This window comes from Xyrauchen texanus, chromosome 27 (assembly GCF_025860055.1).
Source record: "Xyrauchen texanus isolate HMW12.3.18 chromosome 27, RBS_HiC_50CHRs, whole genome shotgun sequence".
Classification (NCBI taxonomy): Eukaryota; Metazoa; Chordata; class Actinopteri; order Cypriniformes; family Catostomidae; genus Xyrauchen; species Xyrauchen texanus.
The window spans coordinates 37,082,639-37,108,166 of record NC_068302.1 but is presented as its reverse complement, the minus strand read 5'-3'; the positions used below and the strand labels follow the sequence as shown (position 1 = coordinate 37,108,166).

The window sequence follows — 25,528 nt, the reverse complement described above, 5'->3', positions numbered from 1 at the left end:
GAATTGGGATACTGTTTCTTTGCCAAGCTCTACTAAGTTTCAGACCTGGAGAAATTAAATCTGAACATGACTCTTTTTTTTTTTTTTTTTTTTTCACTCTCTATCGTTCAAGCACACACACTCCTTTCCCACTCCCCCCGTTGTTATGACTCCATTGTCTCAGCTCTAAATGCCTCCTCCCTTTTAGTCCCACAGAAGTGGTGGGTTTTCACCTTGTGTTCAGCATATGGGGGGTGTAATTTGCGGCTTGTGTTGACATTTCTTTATTGTTTTGTGCACCCACAAACAAGTTCTTTTTCTTCTTCTCTGTTGTCCTTAATTTGAAATTGCTTGCACTCCTGTATATTTGCATTTTCTTTCCATCTTCAAAGGCAGCGTTTATCTCGTAAAATGTTTGGCTTGTAAACGCATTGGGGAACCTTTATTCAAAGTCATTACACTCCCCAGCCAGGCAGACAAAACATACAGCTGTTGTTTTTTTAGCCTCTAAAACAGCTATTAAATAGGCTTTGTAATGCAAGAAGTAGTCTGTGTGTTCTGTGGCAGCTCCCTTCCTGTCATTTTCATGGAGCAAGCGTGTTTACCTGCCTCCAAGTAATTAATGTTGCAATTTTATGCACGCAGATGCTTGTCAAGGTGGTGATGAAGGCAGGGGCCGTTCGCAGCGAGAGAGTCTGAAAGTGTGAAAATGAGAGCATAGGGTGAAACTTAATAATTATCATCATACGGTTTGATGCTTCCAGAACTGTTTTTAAAATTCACCTAGAGTAAACCCATCCACTCAACGCACTCCTCCAGCTTATGAATATAGATGCACACCTTTCTAACCTGCCAGAACTGCAGAATTGAATCAATGTAGAATTGAAATGGCAGTTTTTTTGTAGGTTTACTTTACAATGATTAACTAGCTCGTTTTCAAAGAGCTAGCCCGTGTCGTTTTCCTGCAGATTTGCAGAGTTTTCTAGCGATTAAAGCGTGCTTGAACATCATTATATCTCCCATTGTGGTCATTATGGCTCATTACCATCAAAATAAGATGTCATCATATTTGTTTTTTCAGAGAGGTGATAATTACAGAGGAGCGGGAATGATTGGTTGACTGACTCACTTTGTCCGACTGCATGTTTTTTTTTTTCACAAGAAATTCCTCTAGGATCCAAACAGCACGCCACAACACCCGCTAACCTCTGCTTGCTGGCAGACTCTCCTTACTGTAGCGCCCTGATGATATCAGATATCTAGCATCTGTGAAGTATGCGCAAAATATTCATGAGCTCAGTTGGAGACTATAAAGGAGAGATGAAGAGCCGGCTTTGTAGGAAACAGATTTCAACAGCGAGATAAAGATTGTTGAGTTGACGTGGAGGGAGGGAGTTAAAAAAAACTAAGATTAAGTAAATATGAAACTGAGAGAGTGTCTTGTATAAAATATTAGAAATCTGAGTTTCCTACAACTGTCTCTGATGAAATATGCAAGAGATTACATTGCTAATCGTTGTGTATTATCACACTCCACTTCGCTCTCGGTTTCCGTTCTTCAAACAGCTAGATGCTCTTTTTTTTTTTTTTTTTTTTTCAATTTTCCCCACCTTCACTCTCTACCCACACTCCTCTGTATCCATATTTCCCAAAGTATCACCCCCCTCGCTTGTGCTTCGAGTATGGAAATGAGAACTTGGCCCCCACCCTTCCCTCCGCACAGAGGTGGTGATTAACCACTGCACACCCCAGGCACTCTCTCTCTCTCTCTCTCTCTCTCTCTCTTATACACACACACACACACACACACACACACTTACGCTTGGTGTGCTGACACTTTCATGCCTGGCATCAAACAGACTTGTAAATCCCAGTCACTCTCACTTTCGGTGTGCGTTCAAAGAGCCAATTCCAGCTGTAATAATCGCTGGCATCTCCGCAATGTGCCCGTCTCCAAGAAACACGTTGTCTTTGTCTCGCACCACTTTTCAAGGTTAATTTCCACTGAAATTCTTCACCCTGACACCTGCCGTAGCATGACACAATCTCACCTGCCCCCACCTGCTGTGGCGGCCCACCCGATCGGTGCACTCTTTGTGCAACAGACGCAAACGTCATGAAAAGCCATCTTACCTTAGAGGGCCACACCTTGAACTTAAGGGAAAGTGATTACAATTAAGCAAAAATGCCAAGACATTTTGCAAGATTGGTGTAATTAGAAGTCATTAATTTTAAACGTGCTGCTACATGCAGAACTTAGCAATAAGCCAACACCATTAGATCACATTTAAAGATTGCAGACTTTAGAGTACTGTCAATTCAGACACTGTGGTTTAAATGAAGAGAGAAGTTTTGTTAGATGCATAGTGAAAAGATGAGAGACAGTGATGCATGTCTTAAGACACTTTGCTTTTGTCTTGCATCAGAATAACAGATTTATTTCTGCAGAAATTCCTCACTGTTAGCATGGCACAATCTCTCTGCACCCCACTCATTTTAATTGCCCACCCAGTTTTTATCCTCTTTGTGTTGCATTTGAAGATGCAAAATGAGGTGCAAACATTTTAACGTGGAAGTTTTGATGGATCAGTATCAGTCAGGCTGATAAATCGATTGATACTTGTCCATTTTGAGATGATCAGCATCTGTGTTAGTTAAGTTAAAATTTTGTTACATTTAGTGACAGCCTAGTCTATGGATAATGTTTTTTTGTATATATTTTTTATGAATTTTAGGAAATATTCTGTAATAGATATAACGATAAAATGGTTCACAATTGGCCATTTTGAGATTTTCGGCAGATAACCATGTCAGTTAAAAAAAAAAAAATCAACTGACAGCCTAGTCTATGGGTAATTGCTAAATTTTCTGTTTTCTATAACTTTTTTGGGAATATCAAATAAATGTTATGCGATAGATCATTATATCGCCCTGGGGTACATTTCCCATACAACGACGTAACTCACTGCTTAACCGCCATAGTACGATGCATTGTTGTAGAAATTAACTAGCTAGTCAAGACTGTTTCCCGAAACCATAGTAACTTTGTCACAGATCCAAAAAGCTATTGCCATGGATAATGCAAATTTTTATTTTTTTGATTATTGGCATTGGCAGATGACCTTGTCAGCACCAAAATCTGATAAAAACCGTGTCTATGGATAATGCAAAAAAAAAAAACTTCTAATATTTTTTGTTAATTTTGAGTAAATATTCTGTAAATGATATTGATTTAATTTAGTCATTTATTTGTACATCTCAGTTGCCAAAATTAAGTTCTATAAGCTTGTATCCCATTTATATTGACCTATACCAGCTAACGGCCAGCCTGCTCTCTAGTTATTAGTATTGCATAGGCCATTCAAAAATCCATATTTTGGTCAACCACTACTTTGTTCACACCTTGATCTAATGGAAAATATCTGAAATTGACACAAAAATTATCATTAATTACTTTACAAATCACTTGTAAGTGCTGGATATTGCAATAAAGTTCCATTAGATCCAATGATGTAACCAAATATATAATACTGGGTAAAATGTTGAGAATTGCTCATTGAAAAACCCACAATGATCAACCACTGTTCTGAAAATTGGGTGGGAACTTGTCCCGCTATTGTAAATGGTGGTATGACCCTGATTAGACCACATATAAAAGCTGTAGCTAGACTATAATGTTGCTGTCAATTCAGACATTGTGATTTAAATTAGGAGAGATGTTATTGTCAAATGCATAGTGAAAGGATGCCGAAGCGATTCTTTCCTCTGATAGCGCAAATACAGAGCATGGGTGGGGTTTGTACGTCTGTCTGCTGGCTCACCCCCATGGAGAAGTCATGGCCTCAGAAACTCTTTAGTCTTTTTTGGAATAAACACAGACAAAAATGTTGCTGCATGTCTGAATGTGCCGGCTTCATGCTTTGTGTGACATCCTTCAAGTTTGTGGTTGCTTCTGTGTGTGTGTGTGTGTGTGTGTGTGTGTGTGTGTCTGTTTGTCTGGAAATGTGTATGACAGTGCTTTGTGTCTGCGGTTGTTTTTAAAGCTCTGTTACTTGTGTAGTGAAGAATTAGACACACATACACGCTATAATTGCTAGTGTGTCTGTTTCTGCGGGTAATGAGTGTTGAGTGAGCTCAGAAACCCTGCCAGTATGTTCTTTTTATAATATGCTGCATGTGTACAAGAGGAAGTTATTGAGATTGAAAGGAATAGACTGTAAACGCACACACAGAGAGAAGACAGGGGCGGCACGAGCACTTCCAAGCAGGGTCAAGGGGCCAACTTGCAATTGAATGGTTTTCCCTGGATTGGTTGCACCTTGTAGGAGTGATCAACAATGCTACCTCCATTTAAATGTTTTTTTGCATTTACTAAAATGTGTTATTAGTGATTATACTCTCATTATAGTAGCTATTGGTTGGGTTTTACAAAAGTATTCAGCAAAAGCAACCTTCATTTATCTCCTGCCATTGTCAGATTCCAGTTCTTTGTGTGCGTGTAAGTAAGAGCTCGTCTCCAATATATATTCAGCTTCTTTTTTTTCCCATTCCTCATCACAAAGGCAATGGCTTCTCCTCTCTCTTAGTCAATAGGGAGTGTGTTCTCTGTCTCCCATGATGCCCCGAAACAGTTATTACCATTTAAGTCAAAACCGGAGATGAATGCTGATGCTGCAAAAGCTCAACCTAAATTCAAGCTGTGAAACTGCCTGTTTTGACACACTGAGAGACCTCCCGCTCGCCCAATTTTAATGCAATTTTATTCAGAGTCGTTCTCACCCTGTCTATTGCTGTTAGGAGGATCTGTGTTGGAACGGCAGCACACAGGGTGGGTTTTTTAGTCGTGCACTTTGTGTATCGCTTTTCACCCCTCTCGTTTAAATTTTTTGGTGAGGATGTGGTTCAACTCGCCCTGTTTAAATCTTTTAATTAAAGGTTGACTTCGATCCCAGCTTAATATGTAGAGACAACTTTAAGTCAGGCATTCGTAGGTTGATTTCCCAGAAAAGTATAAAAACGGTGGCTCTGTTGCCCAATCAAAAAATTGTTTAAGCGTCCCACCAACCAGCCAGACATACTGTAGCGACATACGCTCAACCAGTGGTGTGAGTTTGGGGTGAGACTTTACTATTTGATCCGTCAATGAAAGATGAGGGGGAATGTTCTGGCAACCTGTTTCAAAACGGTCAATATTTTTGCAATTCTGTTTGGTGATGCAGAAATTACACACTTCACCTTTAAATTAAACTCTCTAGGGCTCCTTGGTCATTTAAGATTGACACTTCTGGCATTTAAATATTGTATAGGTTTTTATGACTTTATTGCCATTTAAAGAGGTCAAATCCTTTTTTTCCCCACTTAAAATATTAATCAAGGTTTAGTTTTTAGTGGCCATGTTTTTATATACAAAACAATGTGCTACACAGACATCTTTGGCTGTTGCGCCACGTTTCTCAGTTTTCTCGGTGTCTCGTGCATTAATTCTGCACTTTTCAGATGTGTGCCAAGTTAAAAAGAACTTCTTTGACAAATGCATACAGAGACACCTCCATTCTGTTCTATTCGTTGCAGTCCATGTAGCTTTTTTAAAAACAGAAATGTGTTTGGAGTAAACGGCACCTTACATGACCATTATCCACCCTCTCTCAGACCTTGTCCACACTAATGCATTTTCAATTGAAAACGTATAAGTGTGGACATGGCCTCAAGTTGTGCTGCGTCTAGCTTTTTTAAATGGAAGATTGGGTTCGTTGTGAACGGCCCCTTACGTTACTATTTTCTACCCTCTCTCAGGCCACATCCACACTAATACATTTTCGTTTGAAAACACATACATTAAGCTATGTTTACATCTCTCTTCCACACTAGAATGGCGTTTTGCTCCACTGGAAATGTTGTGTTGAGTTTTGAGTTCTGAAAGTTAGAGTATGTTCACATAGCCTACATCAAACTCTTGCACTTACTATTTTTATTAAAAGATCAAGGAAAATTGTTAAATTTTTCATGATATGTAAAAGTGCTCTAGAATCTTTGTTTTTTGCTGACTGCGGACTATGTAAAGGATTTATCATTAAATTCCATGTATCATCCCACTCTAAATGCAAGTCAGCATTATTTAGAGTTTCCTGATCCTGTTGTACCAGTTCTTGATGAAGCAGGTCGTGACTGAGGATTAAAAACCAACTGACTGCACATAGCCCCTCTTGTCCCATTCCTTTTGATCGTGTTCATTAAACGCAGATAACACAAGTCTGCACACTAGACAAGAGTAGCTGCACTAGGCGATGTTCAGCTTTCAGCCCTTATAAACAAAGTGCAGTATGAACTCTCCAATCCAAAGCCTAATTGAAAAGAAGTGGATAATCTTGCCAGCATATCAGACTGTCCTTTTCTTACTCACCATCCCTTTGAAGGTGTAGACGAGGTAAAATGTTATGCATACTGATGACTCCAGCTTCTCTGAAATGTATTTGTACCCATCCTCTCCTTTGCTCTCTCTCTCTCTCTCTCTCTCTCTCTCTCTCTCTCTCTCTCTCTCTCTCTCATCTCTCTCATATACCAGGCCCTCAAGACTTCTTCACTGCTGTGATATGAATTAAAGATGAATCCCTCTCATTTTTTTCCCTGTATACCGGTAACTTTCATGCTACATACTCTGTGTCCTCTGATACTTTTTCTCCTTCAAAAACTTTGCTAATCATTTTCAGTGGACTGATAAAAACTAGTCAAGCCTCTGTCTTGACTTGACTTTTTAGTAGTGCTGGCTTGCTAAGGCAAGCATCACTATTACTATTGCTCATATTTAGGGTTAGGGATTTGAACAAACTACTAACCATATGCATTAAAACTTTGGCACATAACTTGTTCCTAATTGGACATGAATAATACCTCAAATCATGTGACTTGTTGAGGTGTGCTATTACTTTTCTAAGCAATTGGATAATAAAATATAAGTGAAAAAATCCTATAGACTTATCTAAGATATCTAGTGCCAGTATAAAACCACCTAGCAATGCCTTAGCAACTGCACGGAACACCCTAGCAACCACATAGCTTTGTGTTAAATCCATTTAAGAACACCTTAACCCCCTTTTCCACCTGGTGTTGAGATGCAATTCGGGTGATATGATCACATGTGGTCAGCCATAAATAAAGTCTAAAATATTTTGTGATCAGATCACAAAAAACACTTATGAATATGGCCAAAAACGTTTGTGCCCATATCGCATTTCAGGCGTAAAAGCTAATTCATCCTGTATGCATCTCGGCAGCAGTGAAGTGCCGCCCCTCACCTGTCAATCAACTGCTGCGCTAAAACAAGAGTTTAAAATTTGCCGTTTATGAACTGCCTTAAATAACTGTCTGATTGGATAATTGTAAAAAGCGGATACATACACAATAAAGAGAGCTTTACGGATCATTAGTGTGTCTGATATCAACACAGATGAGATGCACAAACACCTGAAGCTTCTTTAATACAGGTCATCCACTAAAATGATGGATAATTCTGCTTGACATGTTTCGTTTGTGCTTCGATTTCATTTCAAACACATCTGGAAGAAACTGCACATTTTTGGGAGGGGTTTCTTTGTCTTTTCTGACTTTGTTGCACTTCATTATTAGCAGTAACACACTGACATAGTGATTGATGTATGTCGTCATGAAACCGAGACCCACCCCTCCAAATCCAAACACAAGTGGTCACAGGAGACGCATTACTCACCTGACCACATGTGATCGGATCGCCTGAGATGCATCGTAATACCAGGTGGAAACGGGGTCTTGGTAATTGCATAGCCACACCCTAGAAACCACCTAGCACACCTAACCCCAACATGGCAACCACCCTGATTACTGTAAAATAACCATAGCGTTGTGCTAAAAATCATTCAGAACAACTGGCTACCACCCACAACACCAGCAACGCCCTAGCAACCATCCCAAGCACCTTAGCAACTTCATTGCAGTGCTCTGATAACCACAGCAAACTCCTTAACAACCACATAACATTGTACTGAAAACCACTCTGAAAACCCCCTAGTATCGTGGTGCCAAGTTTTACCTAGGCTAAAATCGCTTACATTTTCTTTAAATATCTCATTTTATTGGTGTGGCGTAAGATCCAGTGTTACTTTGTTTATTTTCTCTGTCTTTCATTCAAAGGTGCATAACTGAATGTAACAGCTGCTGCTCATGGCTTTCGACTGGTTAATTTAAAGCGTGTGTGTGAATCAGCAGTCAACACGCACTGTTTTCTCGTGTTCATCAGTAAAATCAGAAAGGCAACAGCTACAGGCATCATGCATAATTTAGCACCTAACAACTTCACATCTCTATTACTTTTTATCTACCAGTGCTTTCTCATATTTTCGCACTCACACCCTTTCTCCCTGTTTCATGCTGCCTCCCTTTCTCTTGCTGTTTACTGTCTAATCTTGATAATTCCAAGGAATGCTCAAATCACTCTTATGTCATCTAGTGGCAGTGGGGATAGGTTGGTAACCAGCGAGTCTGACACTCTAAAACCAACGGAAACACCCTCAAGAGATTTTTATGATAACAGAGTCCACATTTTGCATGCTTTGATATGTTTTATCAGCCTCTGTTCTTGTGTTTGCTGCTCGTACGCTGGCAAACACTCTCTTATGAGTTAGCCTCTAGTATTCTTACATGTTTTTTGGTATTTTTGTTGCACTGGACCAAAGCTGGCAGTCTCAGTCAAGCATCCTTCTCTGCCTCTGTGAATGTGGCAGAACTTTGAAGAACAAAAGAATGTGTTTGAAGCCTGTAGTCTTTGTGTTGCATGGTGATGTGTACCAGTAGCTATTCTCCTGTGGTGTTTTTGTGATAACTTACCATTTGTCTTCTCTATTTTTCTTTCCCCCTCTTTCTCTATATCTTTATTTTCTTTCTATATCTCCCTCCATGTACCCATCTGAATCATGTCCCCTCTCTGGTTTCTGCTAACACTGAATATCTCACTTTGCTTTGACTCTCTTCCTTCCTTCCTTCCTTTGCATGTGTAACTCAACATTCCATGCCCTCTTCCTTGCTGTCTTTTACCTCTTGTTTCACCTCTTCACCTTCCACCTTGCTTGCCACAACTTTCTTTGTGGGTTCTATGCATGTTGCCTTTACTTTTCTCCACTATCTTTCTGACTTCCCATTTCGTTCTCTAACTCTCCCCTGTTGCTTGCATTCTTACATTAAACCTTACTTTGCCCCCCACGCCCTCCATATAATCACCTTCCCCCTTGCTGTCCATAATTATTTGCATGTTGCCCCTCCACTTTTCTATGCAACCTATCTGACATGCTGTTCTAAATATACTTTTATTCGTATTGTTGCATTCTTGTCTTGACCCGCAATTATGATTAGAATTTTTTCTCATGCATCTTTTCAACTGTCCTCTCACTCTCTTTTCTTGATCCTTATCTATCTCTTCAGCAGGTGAGGGAGTGCCATGCCAGCTGCTGCTCCCCTGTTGCTGCTCCTCGCCAACCTGTGGTGGCCTATGGTATTGCCCCTGGCCCACGGACATCTTCACAGCTCCCTCACATTCACCTCCCTCGATGGCTCCCGCCTCAATCACCTCCTGCTTGATAATAGCTCAGGACAGGTCTACGTGGGGGGAGTTAATGTGCTCTATCACCTCTCTAAAGACCTGCAGCTTCTTTCAAGGGGAAAAACCGGGCCCAAACTGGACAGTCCGGACTGCCTTCCCCCCATCGACCCCACCGATTGCACTCACGCTGAAACCACGGACAACACCAACAAACTTCTGTTATTAGAAGAAGTGGAAGGAGAGCGTCCACGTAGCCTGATCGTGTGTGGGACGGTGCTACAAGGCATCTGTGAGAAGCGGAGTCTGGAGAACGTTTCACAGGTCCTGTACAAGACTGACAACCCTGTGGACACTCAGTATGTGGCAGCAAACGATCCTCGTGTGTCCACAGTGGGTGTGGTGGTGGAACAGAAAGGAGTTTTGCTTATGCTCGTTGGGCGAGGCTACACCAGTAAAGGACCCGGTGGCATTCCACCAATCACTATGCGCCGTTTGGCCCCAAACGGTCAGAACTCTGTGCCAGCGTTCTCCCACGAAGAACTTGGTAAGCTGGTCGTCGGTAGCTACTCAGAATACAACAACCACTTTGTGAAAGCGCTCCACCACAACAATTATGTTTACTTCGTTTTCTCTCGGCGTGACGTGTGGGGTAAACGGGAGTACAGGACATATGTTTCAAGGCTCTGTGCAGGTGACCCCAATTTCTACTCGTATGTGGAGGTGCCACTCTCCTGCGTTGGAGGATACAATCTGGCACAGGCAGCCATGCTTGGCATGCACTTTGAACAACCTGCGTTGTTTGTGGCCATGGCCATGGGGCAAGCATCAACCCCCACGCCCACAGACAAGTCAGCTCTTTGTGTGTACAAGGTGGAAGATCTGGATAAAGCTCTGCATGGTGCTCAGCTGCTGTGTTACACACAGGAGGGAAAAGACCGCAATAACAAGGAGAAGGCTTACATCGAGTACGAAGTGTCTTCCAGTTGCTTGAAACTCCCGCAGGTAAGTCATTGCACCCTGTTAACAGCCATTGCTCAAAGAGGATTAGAACCTCTTTAAATTCATCATCTTGTTCTCAAAGAGCCTTTGATGCAAATGCCAACTGATCCATCAACATGTTTTGTTCGTTTTTTGTTTAGGCCAGTGTTAAACAAATCTCGCCCACCATCCACTACCCAAAATAAAGTAATACCTCTGTAGAACCCTCATGCATTTGCATAATTTCAACATTAGCCAATGAGAAAGCGGCATTCACTGCTTTTTGGCAGTAGCTTGCTCTTAAATAGCTCCTTATATATCACCGGTCTCAGACATGGTCGTACCAGCCTACCTCAGCGTGGCTTCAAAAGACTTTCCCAAGCAGACGGGAGGAGTGGCAGCGTGATTGTTCTGGTTTTAATGAAGGTTAAATGTGCAGCTAAAGAGCAATAAGTAGGAATATGCAGCCAGGGAAAACGACGAGAAATCTGCCCATTAGCTGGGTCGTGTAACACAGCAGGGCGGGACAGTTTCTTAGCAAAAGATCAGGGTCAGCTGTTTGTTTTTTTTTTGCAATAGCGATGTAAGTCAGGGCGAGTGGCAGCTGCCTCAGTGCTGACACGGATTAGTGCCCAGCTGCCTGCGCCAATGCTAATCCACACGAAATAACAAATGCAGCGGTAGCTTTGGAGTGACTTCTGCACATCCAAGGGCTGGTTTAACATCTCTACTCTGTGAATTTGTGACAAGATATTTGCATCATTAATTTATGTAACCCAAAGTTAAAGTGTATGATTTGACATTTATGCAAATGGGTTTTTTGTAAGCTGTTAGCGGAATGTAATTTTGGAAATGCAGTATCTTGTGCGGTTACTGGTTAGTTTTAAGTGTGACAAAAGAGAGTTTCTGAGAGTGCAATCTAAAGAGGTTTTGTTTGAGGAAGAATTGGAGAGAAAGTGGTAACGGGACTTATAGAGATTGGGTCATTTTCTTTTTGTGTCTTTTGCTGTGTAGAATGGGGTAGTGTGTATTAGTATGAGCTTGGGATAGGGTGACCAGACGTCCCGAAAAATTCGGGACAGTCCCGAAATCCAAGCAGTTGTCCCGAATCCCGAATCCTGCCCTAATTGTCCTGAAAATTAGAACAAAGTCTCAAGAGCAGACTCTCGAGTAGTTATAGTGTGATAGAATATTAAAAATTGCTCATTGCCGTCCTGCAGCCAGCTCCTGTCGGCTGCTCATTGCAACCATAGACAGTAAAATAACGTAGAGAGCTGCAGTAGGCTACGTAGACTACGTAGGCGGCAAGGCGCGAATTTCATGCTCAAAAAAGTCACAAGGAGTGATTTGATTGGATGTTGCTGATGTTAAAGCGCAGTGTTTGTTTTATTTGTTTCATGATGACACTTGAGTTCAATGGTTTTTTTTATTTGTATTTCCGTGTTTACATGACAGACAGTCATTTTATTCAGAATTCCTCAATAAATAATTTTGCCCAGATTTTTGAAATTCATTAACCCCCCCCTGTTTTCGTCCGTCCCGAATTTTACCAATTCTGATCTGGTCACCCTAGCTTGGGTATGAAAAGGAGTGATGTGTCTGATTGTATAGCCCCTGGGAGGGGGTTAAATCCAGATTAGTGCCACAGCTGGTTTGAGTTCCACTGACCCACATCCTCTATGAGCTCACTGCCCCAGTGACCAACACACACACACAGAAGTCCACTGAACCTCAGACCAGTACGACATATCTCTGCAGGTGGCTAGCCACAAACTTTAGGCCTTTGCACACAAGAGGTGATGCAATAATACGAAATGAATAGCTGACGAATTGCACTTTCACATTAAAAGCGAGGCGAATGATCAACACATTCACTACTTTACAATAGCTTTTTTATTCCGGCATGGCAGATGACACAAAGCAGCTTTGAGCTGGTCTGCCCTTCACCTATCATGGATAAGAAGAACTACTGTTGAATAACAAGATAAGCAAGCGAGTTCTTTAGCAAGACGAGAGATAAAATAAATCACATCTCTCTACAAGCTGCACCAGTGACGTTATCCCAACAAGGAAGAACACTTTCAAAAACTATTGCAATTCAAAGTTGACTGACAGTATTATCTTGCAGACACAGTCAGAAGGTTTACAGTCACTGGATAATGCACACACATAATGACAGTTAATGTTAATGTTGTCATTTGGAACAATACTTATTTACATTTGCACAAAACCTCACGTTATGAATTAAATTTGACTACATCTAAACCCAAAACCCCTCTTCAGCCTGACCCATTATTAGATACTTTACTATTAATGGCAGCACAGCTATTAACGACTGTTAACGATAGCACAGCATTAACGATTATTTAACTTCAAAACCCCTCTTCAGCCTGACCCATTATTAGATACTTTACTATTAATGGCAGCACAGCTATTAACGACTGTTAACGATAGCACAGCATTAACGATTATTTAACTTCAAAACCCCTCTTCAGCCTGACCCATTATTAGATACTTTACTATTAATGGCAGCACAGCTATTAACGACTGTTAACGATAGCACAGCATTAACGATTATTTAACTTCAAAACCCCTCTTCAGCCTGACCCATTATTAGATACTTTACTATTAATGGCAGCACAGCTATTAACGACTGTTAATGATAGCACAGCATTAACGATTATTTAACTTTTTTGGGAAACAAAGTCACACAGAGTGAACAGCAAGTCACAGCAACAGTATTAATATTATTAATACTTGGCGAAGAAACCACTAAATTTGTTTAAAAAAGTGATATAAAGACAAAGATGACACAATATATTATATTAGAAATATAGGATAATTAATGTAAGATTAAAGGTTTAAAATGCATCAATATGGAATACATTATGAAGATAATCCATATAAGATCAGAAAGTGTTTTAAAGGCAATGCAAGGTAGTTATTAAGAAATATAATTTACATGTTGAGTAAAGTTTTTTTTTTTATTTTACATATTTATGGCATTTGATGCAAAATAAATACACATCCTCTCTGATGGTTCAGGATTTCTTCCTCAACTTTAGCATTTGATGTTGGTGGTCAGAACATCTTTCTGTGCTTTAGCGCCACCAGTTGCTCCTGACACATGATCCAATGCTCATATTTTATTGGTATGGGCATTTCATCACCAGACGAAGAAAATACCAGCTCCTTAGATATTTTAGTAATTTGGTAAATGTGTTAAAGATGTTGTGATAAACATTTATTTAATAGTTAACACATTCACTGATCAGCCACAACATTAAAACCACCTGCCTAATATTGTGTAGTTCCCCCTCGTGCCGCCAAAACAGCATCAACCTGCATCTCAGAATATTCTTCTCACCACAATTATACAGAGTGGTTATCTGAGTTACTGTAGACTTTGTCAGTTCGAACCATTCTGACCATTCTCTGTTGACCTCTCTCATCAACAAGGCGTTTCCATTCACAGAACTGCCACTCACTGGATGTTTTTGGATTTTGGCACAATTCAGAGTAAATTCTAGAGACTGTTGTGTGTGAAAATCCCAGGAGATCAGCAGTTACAGAAATACTCAACCAGCACACCTGGCACCAACAATCATGCCACGCTCCAAATTACTGAGATCACATTCTTTCCCCATTCTGATGGTTGACCCAAATCAGCATGATTTCATGCACTACACTGCTGCCACATGATTGGCTGATTAGATAATCTCATGAATGATTGTTGGTGCCAGACAGGCTTGTTTGAGTATTTCTGTAACTGTTGAACTTTTGGGATTTTCACACACAAGAGTCTCTAGAATTTACTCTGAATGGTATCCGTATGGGGCTAGTAACAACTAGATGACAGTGTGTCGGTGGAAAGGGGTTAATAAATAACTACACTAGATGACGTCAGTTGAATCAGAGAGCAGGGTAAGTTAATACGTTTTGATGAAAGATTATGTATTTTCTTTAAAATAATGTGCATTGATGAATCATTCAAAATAAGGCCAGGAATGTTTATTAAGTAAAAAGGATCAATTATGTTGATGTTAATGCCATGTTGTTTTTGTTTTGTTGAGGCGATTTTCATAACCATCTCTTTTGCAAAATGGATCATGTTGAATCATATTTCCAGTAGGTGTGTTTGTTTGTGTGCGAGTGTGTGTGACCTCCTTTAAGTTCAATTGTGGGCCAACGTTCTGCGCTCCCGTGCGTCTACTCCCCTTGGTTGGTTAGAGGTATTGTGTCGGTCCGTCCAGTGACAGCTGCAGCTCCAGAATAGCATTAGGTCAAAACACAGACCCCTGGCTTCAGTGAGAGTGCATCGAAAAATCACTCCCAGCCATGCATAGATGATGGGCTGTGCTTGACAGACACCATAATAAAAGCAACAAAGCTTTTTTGGTATTGATTTTTATGTACACAGCGAGGACAGGATGTTTCTGGTCCTTTCCAAATGCTAATAGTTGCCTATGAAAGACTTTGGAAGCTCTCGCCCAGTTTTTATAGTTCAGACTTAAAGGGATAGTTCACTGACATATGAATTCAGTCATCATTTACTCCCCCTCAATCCCTTTTTCCAAACCCGTTTGATTTTCTTTCTTCTGTGAAACATGAAAGGAGATTTTAGAATTTGACTGCTTCAGTCACCATTCAGTTTCATTGCATCTTGTTTTCTGTTCAGTGAATGGTGATTGAGGCTAACATTCTGCCTTGCATCCACTCCACTGAAGAAACAAAGTGAAGAGGTTAAATAAATGAAATAACTTTTCATTTTTGAGTGCACCAAGCCTTTTAATATTCAACATGGACCTTGGAAATGAATTGTTCATAATACATCATCTCTAAGTGTTTGTGCCTCCAGTATTGTAACCATGTTGGGCACACAGTTGTCTGTCTGTGTGAATAGCACATTGCTTGCACCTCATTATTTCCATTAACATTCATTCATTTACCGCACTTTTCATATTCAATTTGACAGAATTCAAAGTTCAGCTGTGTTACAAATATTGGAAATTGAAATGCCATTACATGTAGTTCAGAGATTTAATCTCCAGAAATCTGAGCGTGACTAATGTGTGCATTTTCCATTTCATTTTTTGACTTGTAACTAGTAGCACCTAATAAACAAGCAAAAAAAAAATCATAAAAATTGATGTCCACATATGTGTACAGCGGGACTAAGTTGTGAAACGTTAAACAATACCTTGCTATAGAACGTTTTTTTTAATCAAATTGTTTATTATGTTTCCAGGAGTGTTGGTTTTTCATGTTTTTGAGATGTTACAGACATCAGAAATTAGCATAATTCATTCTGATTCAAAATAATGGCCAGTATCATCCAATCAATGCTAACTATGTAAAAAAAATTTATATAGATATATATATAAATTCTGAAACTACGTTCTGATTACCATTGTCCCGTGTCTACCAAACATGTTGAGTGGTCCAAACTTAATCTGCAGCCTGAAACGTAACTTTTAGTCAGTACAAAAATGTACTTTTACTGCATTACAATGGGCGGCATTCTTGTCTTTACATTACTGTGTTCGATTTGAATGAATGCGTAATTTATTGAGAGGTTATTGAATGGGACTTTTACGATAGCGGAAGATCACACAGGTGCACGCGCTGTCACTCAAGCCGAGTCCATCAGTGCTGCAGCATCAAGCTCTTCAAAGTGAAACACTTTCTTTGCTCTACACAGTGAAAAAAATTATAGTTTCGTCATGCAATGCCTTCATTAAACACTAAGTCAAGCAGATATTTCTAGATTAATACCTCAGCTTCAATTTAAGGCAGCACGCTGAGGTTAGTCGTGACTCTAATGATAACACGGGCTTTTCTGTGACAGTGATGGTCATTTTTAGGGTGAGTCTGTAAATATGGGCTCTTGTGACATCAGTTTATAAATGTAAATATTTAAATCTCCATCAATATATCAGTGCGCTTTTTCCCGCATCCCGCATGCAATGAGCAGTTAAGTGTAAATGCCTTTTAATCTGCCGAATGTGTGATTGCCAACTGGAGCGCGCACAGACTTACTTTCTGTGTGTGGATGCCCTACACAGGCTGTACTCTTTGTTTAGGGAGCGGCGGTACTGTGTACAGAACTAATTATCTAAATTCTTTCGACACTGAAAACTGTTACTACACTGAAATAAGAACTAAAAGCTATGAAATAGCGAAAGTAGGCATTAAGAGAACGTGGTCTTGCTTTTGCTTTACAGTATATTTCAGCATTATGTATAATGTCCCACGTTTTCACCGTGATAATTACTAGAAAGTTTTTGAATCCTCTCTTCTTATTGACAAATTCATCCAGATCTGACAAGAGTCCTTAAAAGGATAGTTCCCCCAAAAATGAAAATTCTCTCATCATTTACTCGTCCACATGCCAGATGTGTATGACTTTCTTTCATCTGCTGAACACAAATGAAGATTTTTTAGAAGAATTTCTCAGCTTTTTTGATCCATATATCATTTTAAAGCTAAAAAATAAATCTTATTTAAAAAAAATATATGTGTAAATCAGCATAAAAGTAATCCAGAAGACTAAAGTGGATAAATCAAAATCTTCAGAAGTGATATGATATGTGTGGATGAGAAACAGATCACTTTCACATTCTTGTGTTTTTAGTGATTCTCATTCTTCTCTGCATATCGCCACCTGCTGCTTGGGAGAAGAACTTCTAGTAAAACATTTCTAAAATGTATTTCTCACCCACACCTATCATATCACTTTTGAAGATATGGATTTAACTACAGGAGTCATATTGGTTACTTTTAAGATTCCTTTATGTGCTTTTTGGAGCATCACAATTTTGGCACCCATTCACTTGCATTGTATGGACCTACAGAGCTGAAATATTTTTCTAAAAATCATAATTTGTGTTCTGCAGAAGAAAGGAAGTCATACATATCTGGGATGGCATGAGGGTGAAGAAATGATGAGAGAATTTTCATTTTTGGGTGAAATATCCCTTTACAGTGATAGCTCAGTCATAATTTAATATTCCCTCATCATTTCCCTACCCTCATGTTATTACAAACTCGTGTGACCCTTTGTATTCTATGAAACACAAAATATGTTAGACAGAATGTTAGGGACTGACAGTTTCGGTTAGCAATCACGTTCAAAATATGGAGAAAAAACACTTTCAGTGAAAGTAAATAGTGACTCGGACAAACATTCTGTCTAAAATCCTCCTTATTGTGTTGCATGGAAGAAACAATGTCATACGGGTTTGGAACAACATGATGATGAACGATGACAGAATTTACATTAATAATAAAAATAATAATTAATGTTAAATGTGTATTATGTAATGGAATGTAGGGAGTTAATATCCATTGTGTCATTTGTGAAAGTAATGAGTTGTTCATTACTTGAGTACTCTTTTAATGGGATACTTTCTTACTCTTACTCAAGTAAATATTTATGTTAGCACTTCTTTTACTTCTACTTGAGTAATTATTATGTAATTGTACTTTTACTTCAGGACAGTTTTTAGCTACTCTACTCACCTGTGCATAAATGTCACTTAAAAACGAAATGAACTGTGGTTGGTCACTTTATAAGTTGACTAAAAGACTAAGGTCTTGGCCAAAACAAGCCAAAACTTTATGCTATTAGTCAAAAGTCTGGAAACGCAAGTTTAGTAAAATAACATCAAGTTAAGTAATTTCTTGACTGTTTACAATAAAATGTCCTGTCTATATGGTATGATTATGAGCTGTGCATGACAAATGTATTTACATGACAGATGTATGTAATATGATGTTTCTGGGGTCATGCAGGATTCTTTGACGGAGTACCCCTGTGGAGAGGAACACACACCTAGCCCTATTGCAAGTGCCATTCCTCTTGAGTCCACGCCCGCTTTCACCTGGACTCCACCCATCACCGCCGTCACCACGGCAACTGAGGTTGGCCACACCATCGTACTGTTAGGAGACAAAAGCGGAAGGCTTCACAAGGTATGACTTGCTATAATAAGTTGCTGACAATTTAATGGATGAACTTAAAGTTCCAGTTCCCTGAATCATCTTTAATTGGTTGTGAACTTTCAATTTTGGTGTTGGAAGCCTTAACTAAGAAGTACTTTAATCATTTAACACCCACAATTCATCACAAAGCACTGCCATTATAGGGATAGTTCATCCAAAAATGAAAATTCTGTCATAATTTACTCACCCTCATGTTGTTCCAATTGTGTATTTGAGTTTAAGATGTTAAGCTGTTTGTTAGCTTCAATCACCATTCACTTTCATTTCATTTGTTTCCATGCAAGTGAATGGTGACTGAGGCTAACATTCTGCCTAGGATCTCCTTTTATGTTCCACAAAAGAAAGAAAGTCATACACATTTGGACCAACATGAGGGTGAGTAAACGATGACAGAATTTTAGTTTTAGTGCACTATCCCTTTAACCATTAAACATTCACCCTTCATCACTGAAGCATACTGGGTAAAATCAGCATGAAAAACTGACTTTTAAAGACTGTTTACTGTCATTAGGGCTTGGTTTATTGAAAAACAAACACATGGAGTAATCATAATCTGTTATTAAGCAGTAACTTGCCTGTAATGAGCAAGCCACCCTAAAGCATTGTAATATTATGTTATTAAAGCAGATTTCGGTAGAGTTCAGCTAATGGGTTACATTATTTCTCATTACAAAGTTTTAGGCAGTCATTATAAAGTGGCCTTGCTGCTAAAATTGGATGCAAACCTTTTTTTGTAGCTAAAATGTATTTCATTTTATCACTTGGACACTTTTGTATCAGAAAGCATTTACAAATTACAAAACTCCTTGTTCATATGAGGCTTATGCTTCAAGGCCACTAAACTTGTGACATTGTATTTGAAGATCGCCTTTCAAAGCGTAACAAACCTGAAAAACATGAGCTGTCGGAAGAGGAGATCTTGCTTTAACTTGAACTGTTATTAAGGTAAATGGACAAGAGAGTGCATGCATTAAGATCATGTGCTCTTAGTAAGAGGTGGGACAGTTCAGAATTTATTCATTTGTCATGTAAAGTGAAAAGAAATGCAAGTTTAGCAACTCTTCTTTGCACGCTAGGATTTGATTCCAGTTAGGTCAAGCCACAGATTAATTCACCCCAAAACACTTTGAATATGTAGAATGGTCAGTGACTTGAGAGCTGCTGAGGGGAAGATTTTCAATGAATAATGACTTAAAGGAATATTGTTTGTGCTCCTTCAACAGCATTTGTGGCATTATGTTGACAACAGCAACAAATTAATTTGTCTCGTCCCTCCTTCTCTTAACAAAAAAAGAAGCAAAAATAGAGGTTACAGTGAGGCACTTAAAATGGAAGTGAATGGGGTCAATTTTTGGAGGTTTAAAGGCAGAAACATGAAGCTTATAATTTTATAAAAGTGGTGGTGGCGTAGTGGGCTAAAGCACATAACTGTCAATCAGAACTGTTCAGAAGGTCGCTGGTTCGATCCCCACGGCCGCCACCATTATGTCCTTGAGCAAGACACTTAACTCCAGGTTGCTCCGGGGGGATTGTCCCTGTAATAAGTGCACTGTAAGTCGCTTTGGATAAAAGCATCTGCCAAATGCATAAATGTAAATGTAAAAGCACTTGCATTAATTCTTCTGTTAAAACTTGTGTTTTATTTGAGCTGTACATTTGTTTAAATCGTAATTTATGGTCGATTTAGGTTTTAAGGTGTTACATTGTCATCGGCAACAAAGTAGTAAAATTAAAAATAACTTTACAAAAAGTAATTGTGATCTATTCCTTTAGTACCCTTTAGATTTTATATTTCAGTGCTACATTGGTGTATTTTTGCAGACACGTGCGTTTTGATTGGTCTGTTTTGCAGTGTTGTAGTACTCGAGACCAGACGATTTGTTCACTTAACCTAGGATGTGACATCGATTTAAATTTTATTCTCAACTGGTAAAATTGTTTAACCAACATAAGCTAAAGAAGATAATAAATTAGGTTTATTTGATATATGTGCCTAGAATCAATAGTTCTTTAAACTATACATTAAATACATTCATAAAAAACTCTTGTCTTAGACTAAGCCTTTACTGGTCTCGGTCTCGACTCTGCCCCCTCTGGTCTTGGTCTTGACTCTGACTTGACCCTCTTCTGGACTTGGTCTTGACTTGAACTCAACCTACTCTGGTCTCAGACAGGACTTGGACTCGGATGAGCTGGTCTCGACCACAACACTGCTGTTTTGCCTTAATTTTGGGACTAGAATGTGTGGAAGCTATGTCTCTTCGTCTGTTCAGTCTGGCCTGAGGGTGTGATCACATTGTGCATGTGTGTGTATGTGTGTTAGCAGCCTCATCAGCATGAGAGGACTTGTTCTGGATGCTTATTGTAAGTGCCGTGGGGAAAAACGATCCCAGCGGAGCCAGTCGCATGTGGTGCGCTCTGGGCCGGCTGATAGGGGTGGTGGCAGCAGCAGTTTGAGTTTTTCATCCCAAATCCCCTCCGGTGCTATGTGAAATATTAGCACAGAAACTCTGAAACAGCAGCTTGTTTACTGCCCAAAACACACCTCGGGCAAAACTTATCACAGGCAGTCAATGGTATTACATCCCTGCCTGCAAGATACAGAAACATACACTATTATGCTGATATTGCAACTTGCTAGAGCTTTGTGGCCAATGTGTGTGCGTGTATGGGTATACATATTAGGGTTAAGGATTTGATTAAACTCCTAACCCTTTTTAAAAGTATTAAAATCTGGTCTGTAACTTGTCCTGCACTGTTTGGCCATAAATCATGCAGCCTGTTGAGGAGAGATATTCAGTTATTTTGTAAGTGATCAGACTTTTTGCCTGGTGGACTTTAAAATGGGCCAAAGAAATCCCATAAACTTGCATTAAATTAGGGACCCGAGCCATACCTAGGGACCTAACTTCATAGAGACTTAGGCCAGAAACATAATTTTGCTGATGCAAGGTGGTGATAGTAAGTGTCCACTCTACCGCCCCTTGCGACAATGTTGAGAAATCAACGCGACTTGCACTGTGTTATGAATTGCGGCAGTCTGACAGGTTTTGGAACGCAACAAAGCACGAAATAAAGCTTGCACAACTAGAAGCGTCTGCGCTTTAGTGGTGGCCTTTGTTGACTAGAGGATAGAGGGCGGTGATATAAACAAATTTATTTTGCAATAGTCTTTATATTGTTGGTCAATAACAATATATATCAAGATATACACTATTTATGGAAAGTGATTAAGAAACTTATGCGAACATAAAAATAATGAAAGTTATTTTTTTTTTTTTATTAAAAACTGTCCAAATGTCCAAAGTAATGGTAGCTCTGTCGTGTCTGTTTACACTTAACAGTTTTTGAGTCTGTCTATATTGTTTTTCAATTGTTTTTCTATGTAAGCATGCACTAGACCAGGGCCGGCCCTAGCATTTTTGGGGGCCCTAGGCAGACTTTCAAAATGGGGCCCCCCCAAACTACAACACCTATCCAAACACACCCAACATCAATAAATATGCAAGTTTAAATTATGCAATTTATTCAAAAGCGTAAATCTTAAAAATGCAAAACTATCATCTGTAGTTTATCAGCACAGGTATATCTACGGAGTGGTGGTGGTGTAGTCGTCTAAACCACAGTACTGGTAAGCAGAAGGTTGCTGGTTCGATCCCCACAGCCACCATCATTGTGTTCTTGAGCAAGGCACTTAACTCCAGGTTGCTCCGAGGGAATTGTCCCTGTAATAAGGGCTCTGTAAGTCACTTTGGATAAAAGCGTCTGCCAAATGCATAAATGTAAATGTACTTCAGAAGTACAAAAAAAAAGGAAATCATTTTTAAAATGAACAAACACGTATCACATGCACAGATTAATAAATATTTTGTTATGTGGAAATGAATTAGAAGGAATTAAATGACCAAATGAAGATATGGTAGGCTATAGTAGATGATAATTGCACTTGATGTAAATAGTGGCTGATTGCACCCTGGTGTATAATAAAACGGTATATAATCTGACCTCATCGGTGTGTATGTAATTTTAGTATTGTGACTGAGCTTAACTACATCACTGCAGTGGGAAGAAACTTACTTGATGTGTCATATAATGGTACATCATCACTGCTCTTTTTAAATGCGGAGTGCTGCTTTGGAGCGGTCTCTTTGAATCCAGGAAATGGGTAACCGAGTCTGCACCATGACCTTTGCTTTCAGCTGGCCCATGAAATGTCGAGCCGCTGGGAAAAAGCCGCCAACCACGTGTTCCAGACCAGGAAAGGTGTGTGTGCACCCATCCGACCCCCTTTACACTGCCCAACGTTTAGTGAGCCCCCCCGATCACGACGAGAACACCACGTTTAGGCTACTTTCAGTGTTATCACACTCCCCTTAGATGATTGTTTACACCATTTGTGTTCATTTTAAGCATGTTCATTGCTTACATGGATCGATAAGGAGAGAAGAGTGAAATTGGCAGAAGGTGGACTTGAACCCGGATCACCCATGCAACTAACCAGCTGTTCTTACTAATGCCGCCACATCAAATCTTAGGATGAGGAAGGTCAAATGCACATACTTATCTCTCCATGTCTTTTCTGGTTTTTTCTCTGAAGTGTATGCAATAATTTAAATAGTTTTGAATGGTTCCATCGGATTATTGACGTGCATATAACTGGGCTGTCTACCTAGTGATATTTACACTAATTGATGTCTTTGACCATTGCTGAGGTGGCAACCACCCACCTCACCTTTGCATCGTGATGATGAGTTTTGCACTAGCAATCTTGTTTATGTATAATTTACTGGTTTCATGCACTTGAAAGGAAAACACATTTGAAAAGCCACACTCTCAGAAATGTGACTATTATTTGCCCTTTGTGAAGCCAATTATCTCTTTATATGTGTGCATGTCCATTTACCTAATATGTATTTTGTGTGTTTTTATTGCAGGTGTTCCTCAATGCAAATGGAACCGGCACCAAATATGACACTGTGGAGGTGGATACAGAGAGTTCCATTAACGCTGACCTGCTGTTGGACTCCTCCAAACAGAACGTCTATATGTTGACAGAAAGAAAGGTATAAGATACAGACACTTCCCTATCCCTGTTTTACACTAGCAAACATCATTTGATTGATAGATTTTCTGAGATGAAAGTCTGTAGCTGAACAGTGTGGGATTTTTGTGCGTTGTTGAGTAATTGCCGGTGGGATTGTTTTGCCAGCCAATCAGAATTGGAGATTGTTTTCACACAGCTTCCTCATGCAAAAGATGTGAACTCTTACGTTTATCAGATTGCAAAGCAAAAAAGGTGCTCAGGGCTTCTGATTTGTCTGTGTGCTTTAGGTTACAAAGCTGCAGGTGTCTCAGTGTGAGAAGTATTTAGACTGCCACTCATGTCTGTCTAACAGAGATCCCTACTGCGGTTGGTGTTCACTGGAGGGCAGGTACTTCACTATCACACTATCACTTAAGTGCACTACTGCGACAAGTGTGCACATGACCCATTTGCACAATTTAGATGTTTATTTTGTTTTGTGAATTTTTTTTTTAGATAGCATATATGTGTAATATAAATTCATCTGGGCAGTACTACATAAAAACGATAAAAAGCCATTCAAACTATAAAAAGTAATTTTTAGGATTCCTGTTATTTAAAAAAATTATATAACCTTTTCAAGGCTATATACAATTCTGAGTAGAACTATATATATATATATATATATATATATATATATATATATATATATATATATATATTTGAGGAATAATAAATAAGACTAATAACAATTTGACGAGTTGAAATGAGGCGTTTGTGAAACAGGAGATGTTACACAGTTGAGGCAGTCATGCCATAGTATATAGGGAGCCTCCAAAAACAACCTAGTCCTTCAAGAGCAAGGATCATTCAAGACTTGTCAATTTGCCAACAGATGCTTCAGCAAATAATCCAGCACTTTAAGAACAATGTTTCCCAAAGACAAATTGGAAGGATTTTGGGGCGTTTCACCCTCTACATTGCACAATATAGTTAAAAGATTCAAGGAATCTGGACAAATCTCAGTGCGTTAAGGGCAAGACGAAAACTACTTCTGAATGTGCGTGACCTCTGATCCCTCAGATGTTACTGTTTTAAAAAATGTCATTCATCTGTAGTAGATATCATGAACATGGGCTTGGGATAACATTATTAAACCTTTGTTAGTCAACACCATTCACTGCTGCATCCACAGATGCAAGTTAAGACTTAACTATGCAAAGCAGAAGCCATACATCAACACTGTCCTGAAGTGCTGCCGACTTCTGCCAACCAATCAGCCACAATATTAAAACTGCTTAATATCATGTAGGTCCCCCTCATGCTGCCAAAATAGCTCTGACCCGTCGAGGCTTGGACTCCACAAGACATCTGATGGTGTCCTGTGGTATCTGGCACCAAGAAGTTAGCAGCAGATCCTTTAAGTCCAGTAAATTGCGAGGCGGGGCCTCCATGGATCGGACTTGTTGGTCTAGCACATCCCATAGATGCTCAATCAGATTGAGATCTGAGGAATTTTGAGGCAAAGCCAACACCTTGAACCGGCACTCTGACCGGTTTGCAGCTACGCAGCCCCATACACCGCAAGCTGCGATGCACTGTGTGTTCTGACACCTTTCTATCATGGCCAGCATTACGTTTTTCAGCAATTTGTGCTACAGTAACTTGTCTGTGGGATCGGAACAGATGGGCTAGCCTTCGCTCCGAGCACACATCATTGAGCCTTGGGCACCCATGACCCTGTCGCCAGTTCACCGGTTGTGGTGCTCCATGGTCCAGTTCTGACGCTCACGTGCCCATTGTAGGTGCTTTCGGTGGTGGACAGGGGTCAGCGCGGGCATTCTGACTGGTCTGCATCTACGCAGCCCCATACACAGTAAGCTGCGATGCACTGTGTGTCCTGACACCTTTCTATCACGGCCAGCATTATGTTATTCAGCAATTTGTGCTACAGAAGCTCTTCTGTGGGATCGAACCAG

General features: G+C 39.7%; 1 protein-coding gene across 2 annotated transcripts in view; it reads left to right on the top strand.

Annotated features, from left to right (window-relative positions):
- LOC127621057 (plexin-B3-like) overlaps positions 1-25,528 on the top strand; it is a 64,734-nt gene that overhangs the window by 1,226 nt on the left and 37,980 nt on the right. The window contains exons 2-5 of one of the 2 annotated variants that reach the window (XM_052094488.1): positions 9,427-10,546; positions 18,317-18,496; positions 23,461-23,589; positions 23,858-23,958. In XM_052094488.1, the coding sequence (XP_051950448.1) occupies positions 9,443-10,546; positions 18,317-18,496; positions 23,461-23,589; positions 23,858-23,958 (1,514 nt within the window). In that variant the 5' untranslated portion in view covers positions 9,427-9,442. Of the gene's footprint in view, positions 1-9,372; positions 10,547-18,316; positions 18,497-23,460; positions 23,590-23,857; positions 23,959-25,528 lie in introns of those variants that run through there. The other variant, XM_052094487.1, reaches the window with a different exon arrangement.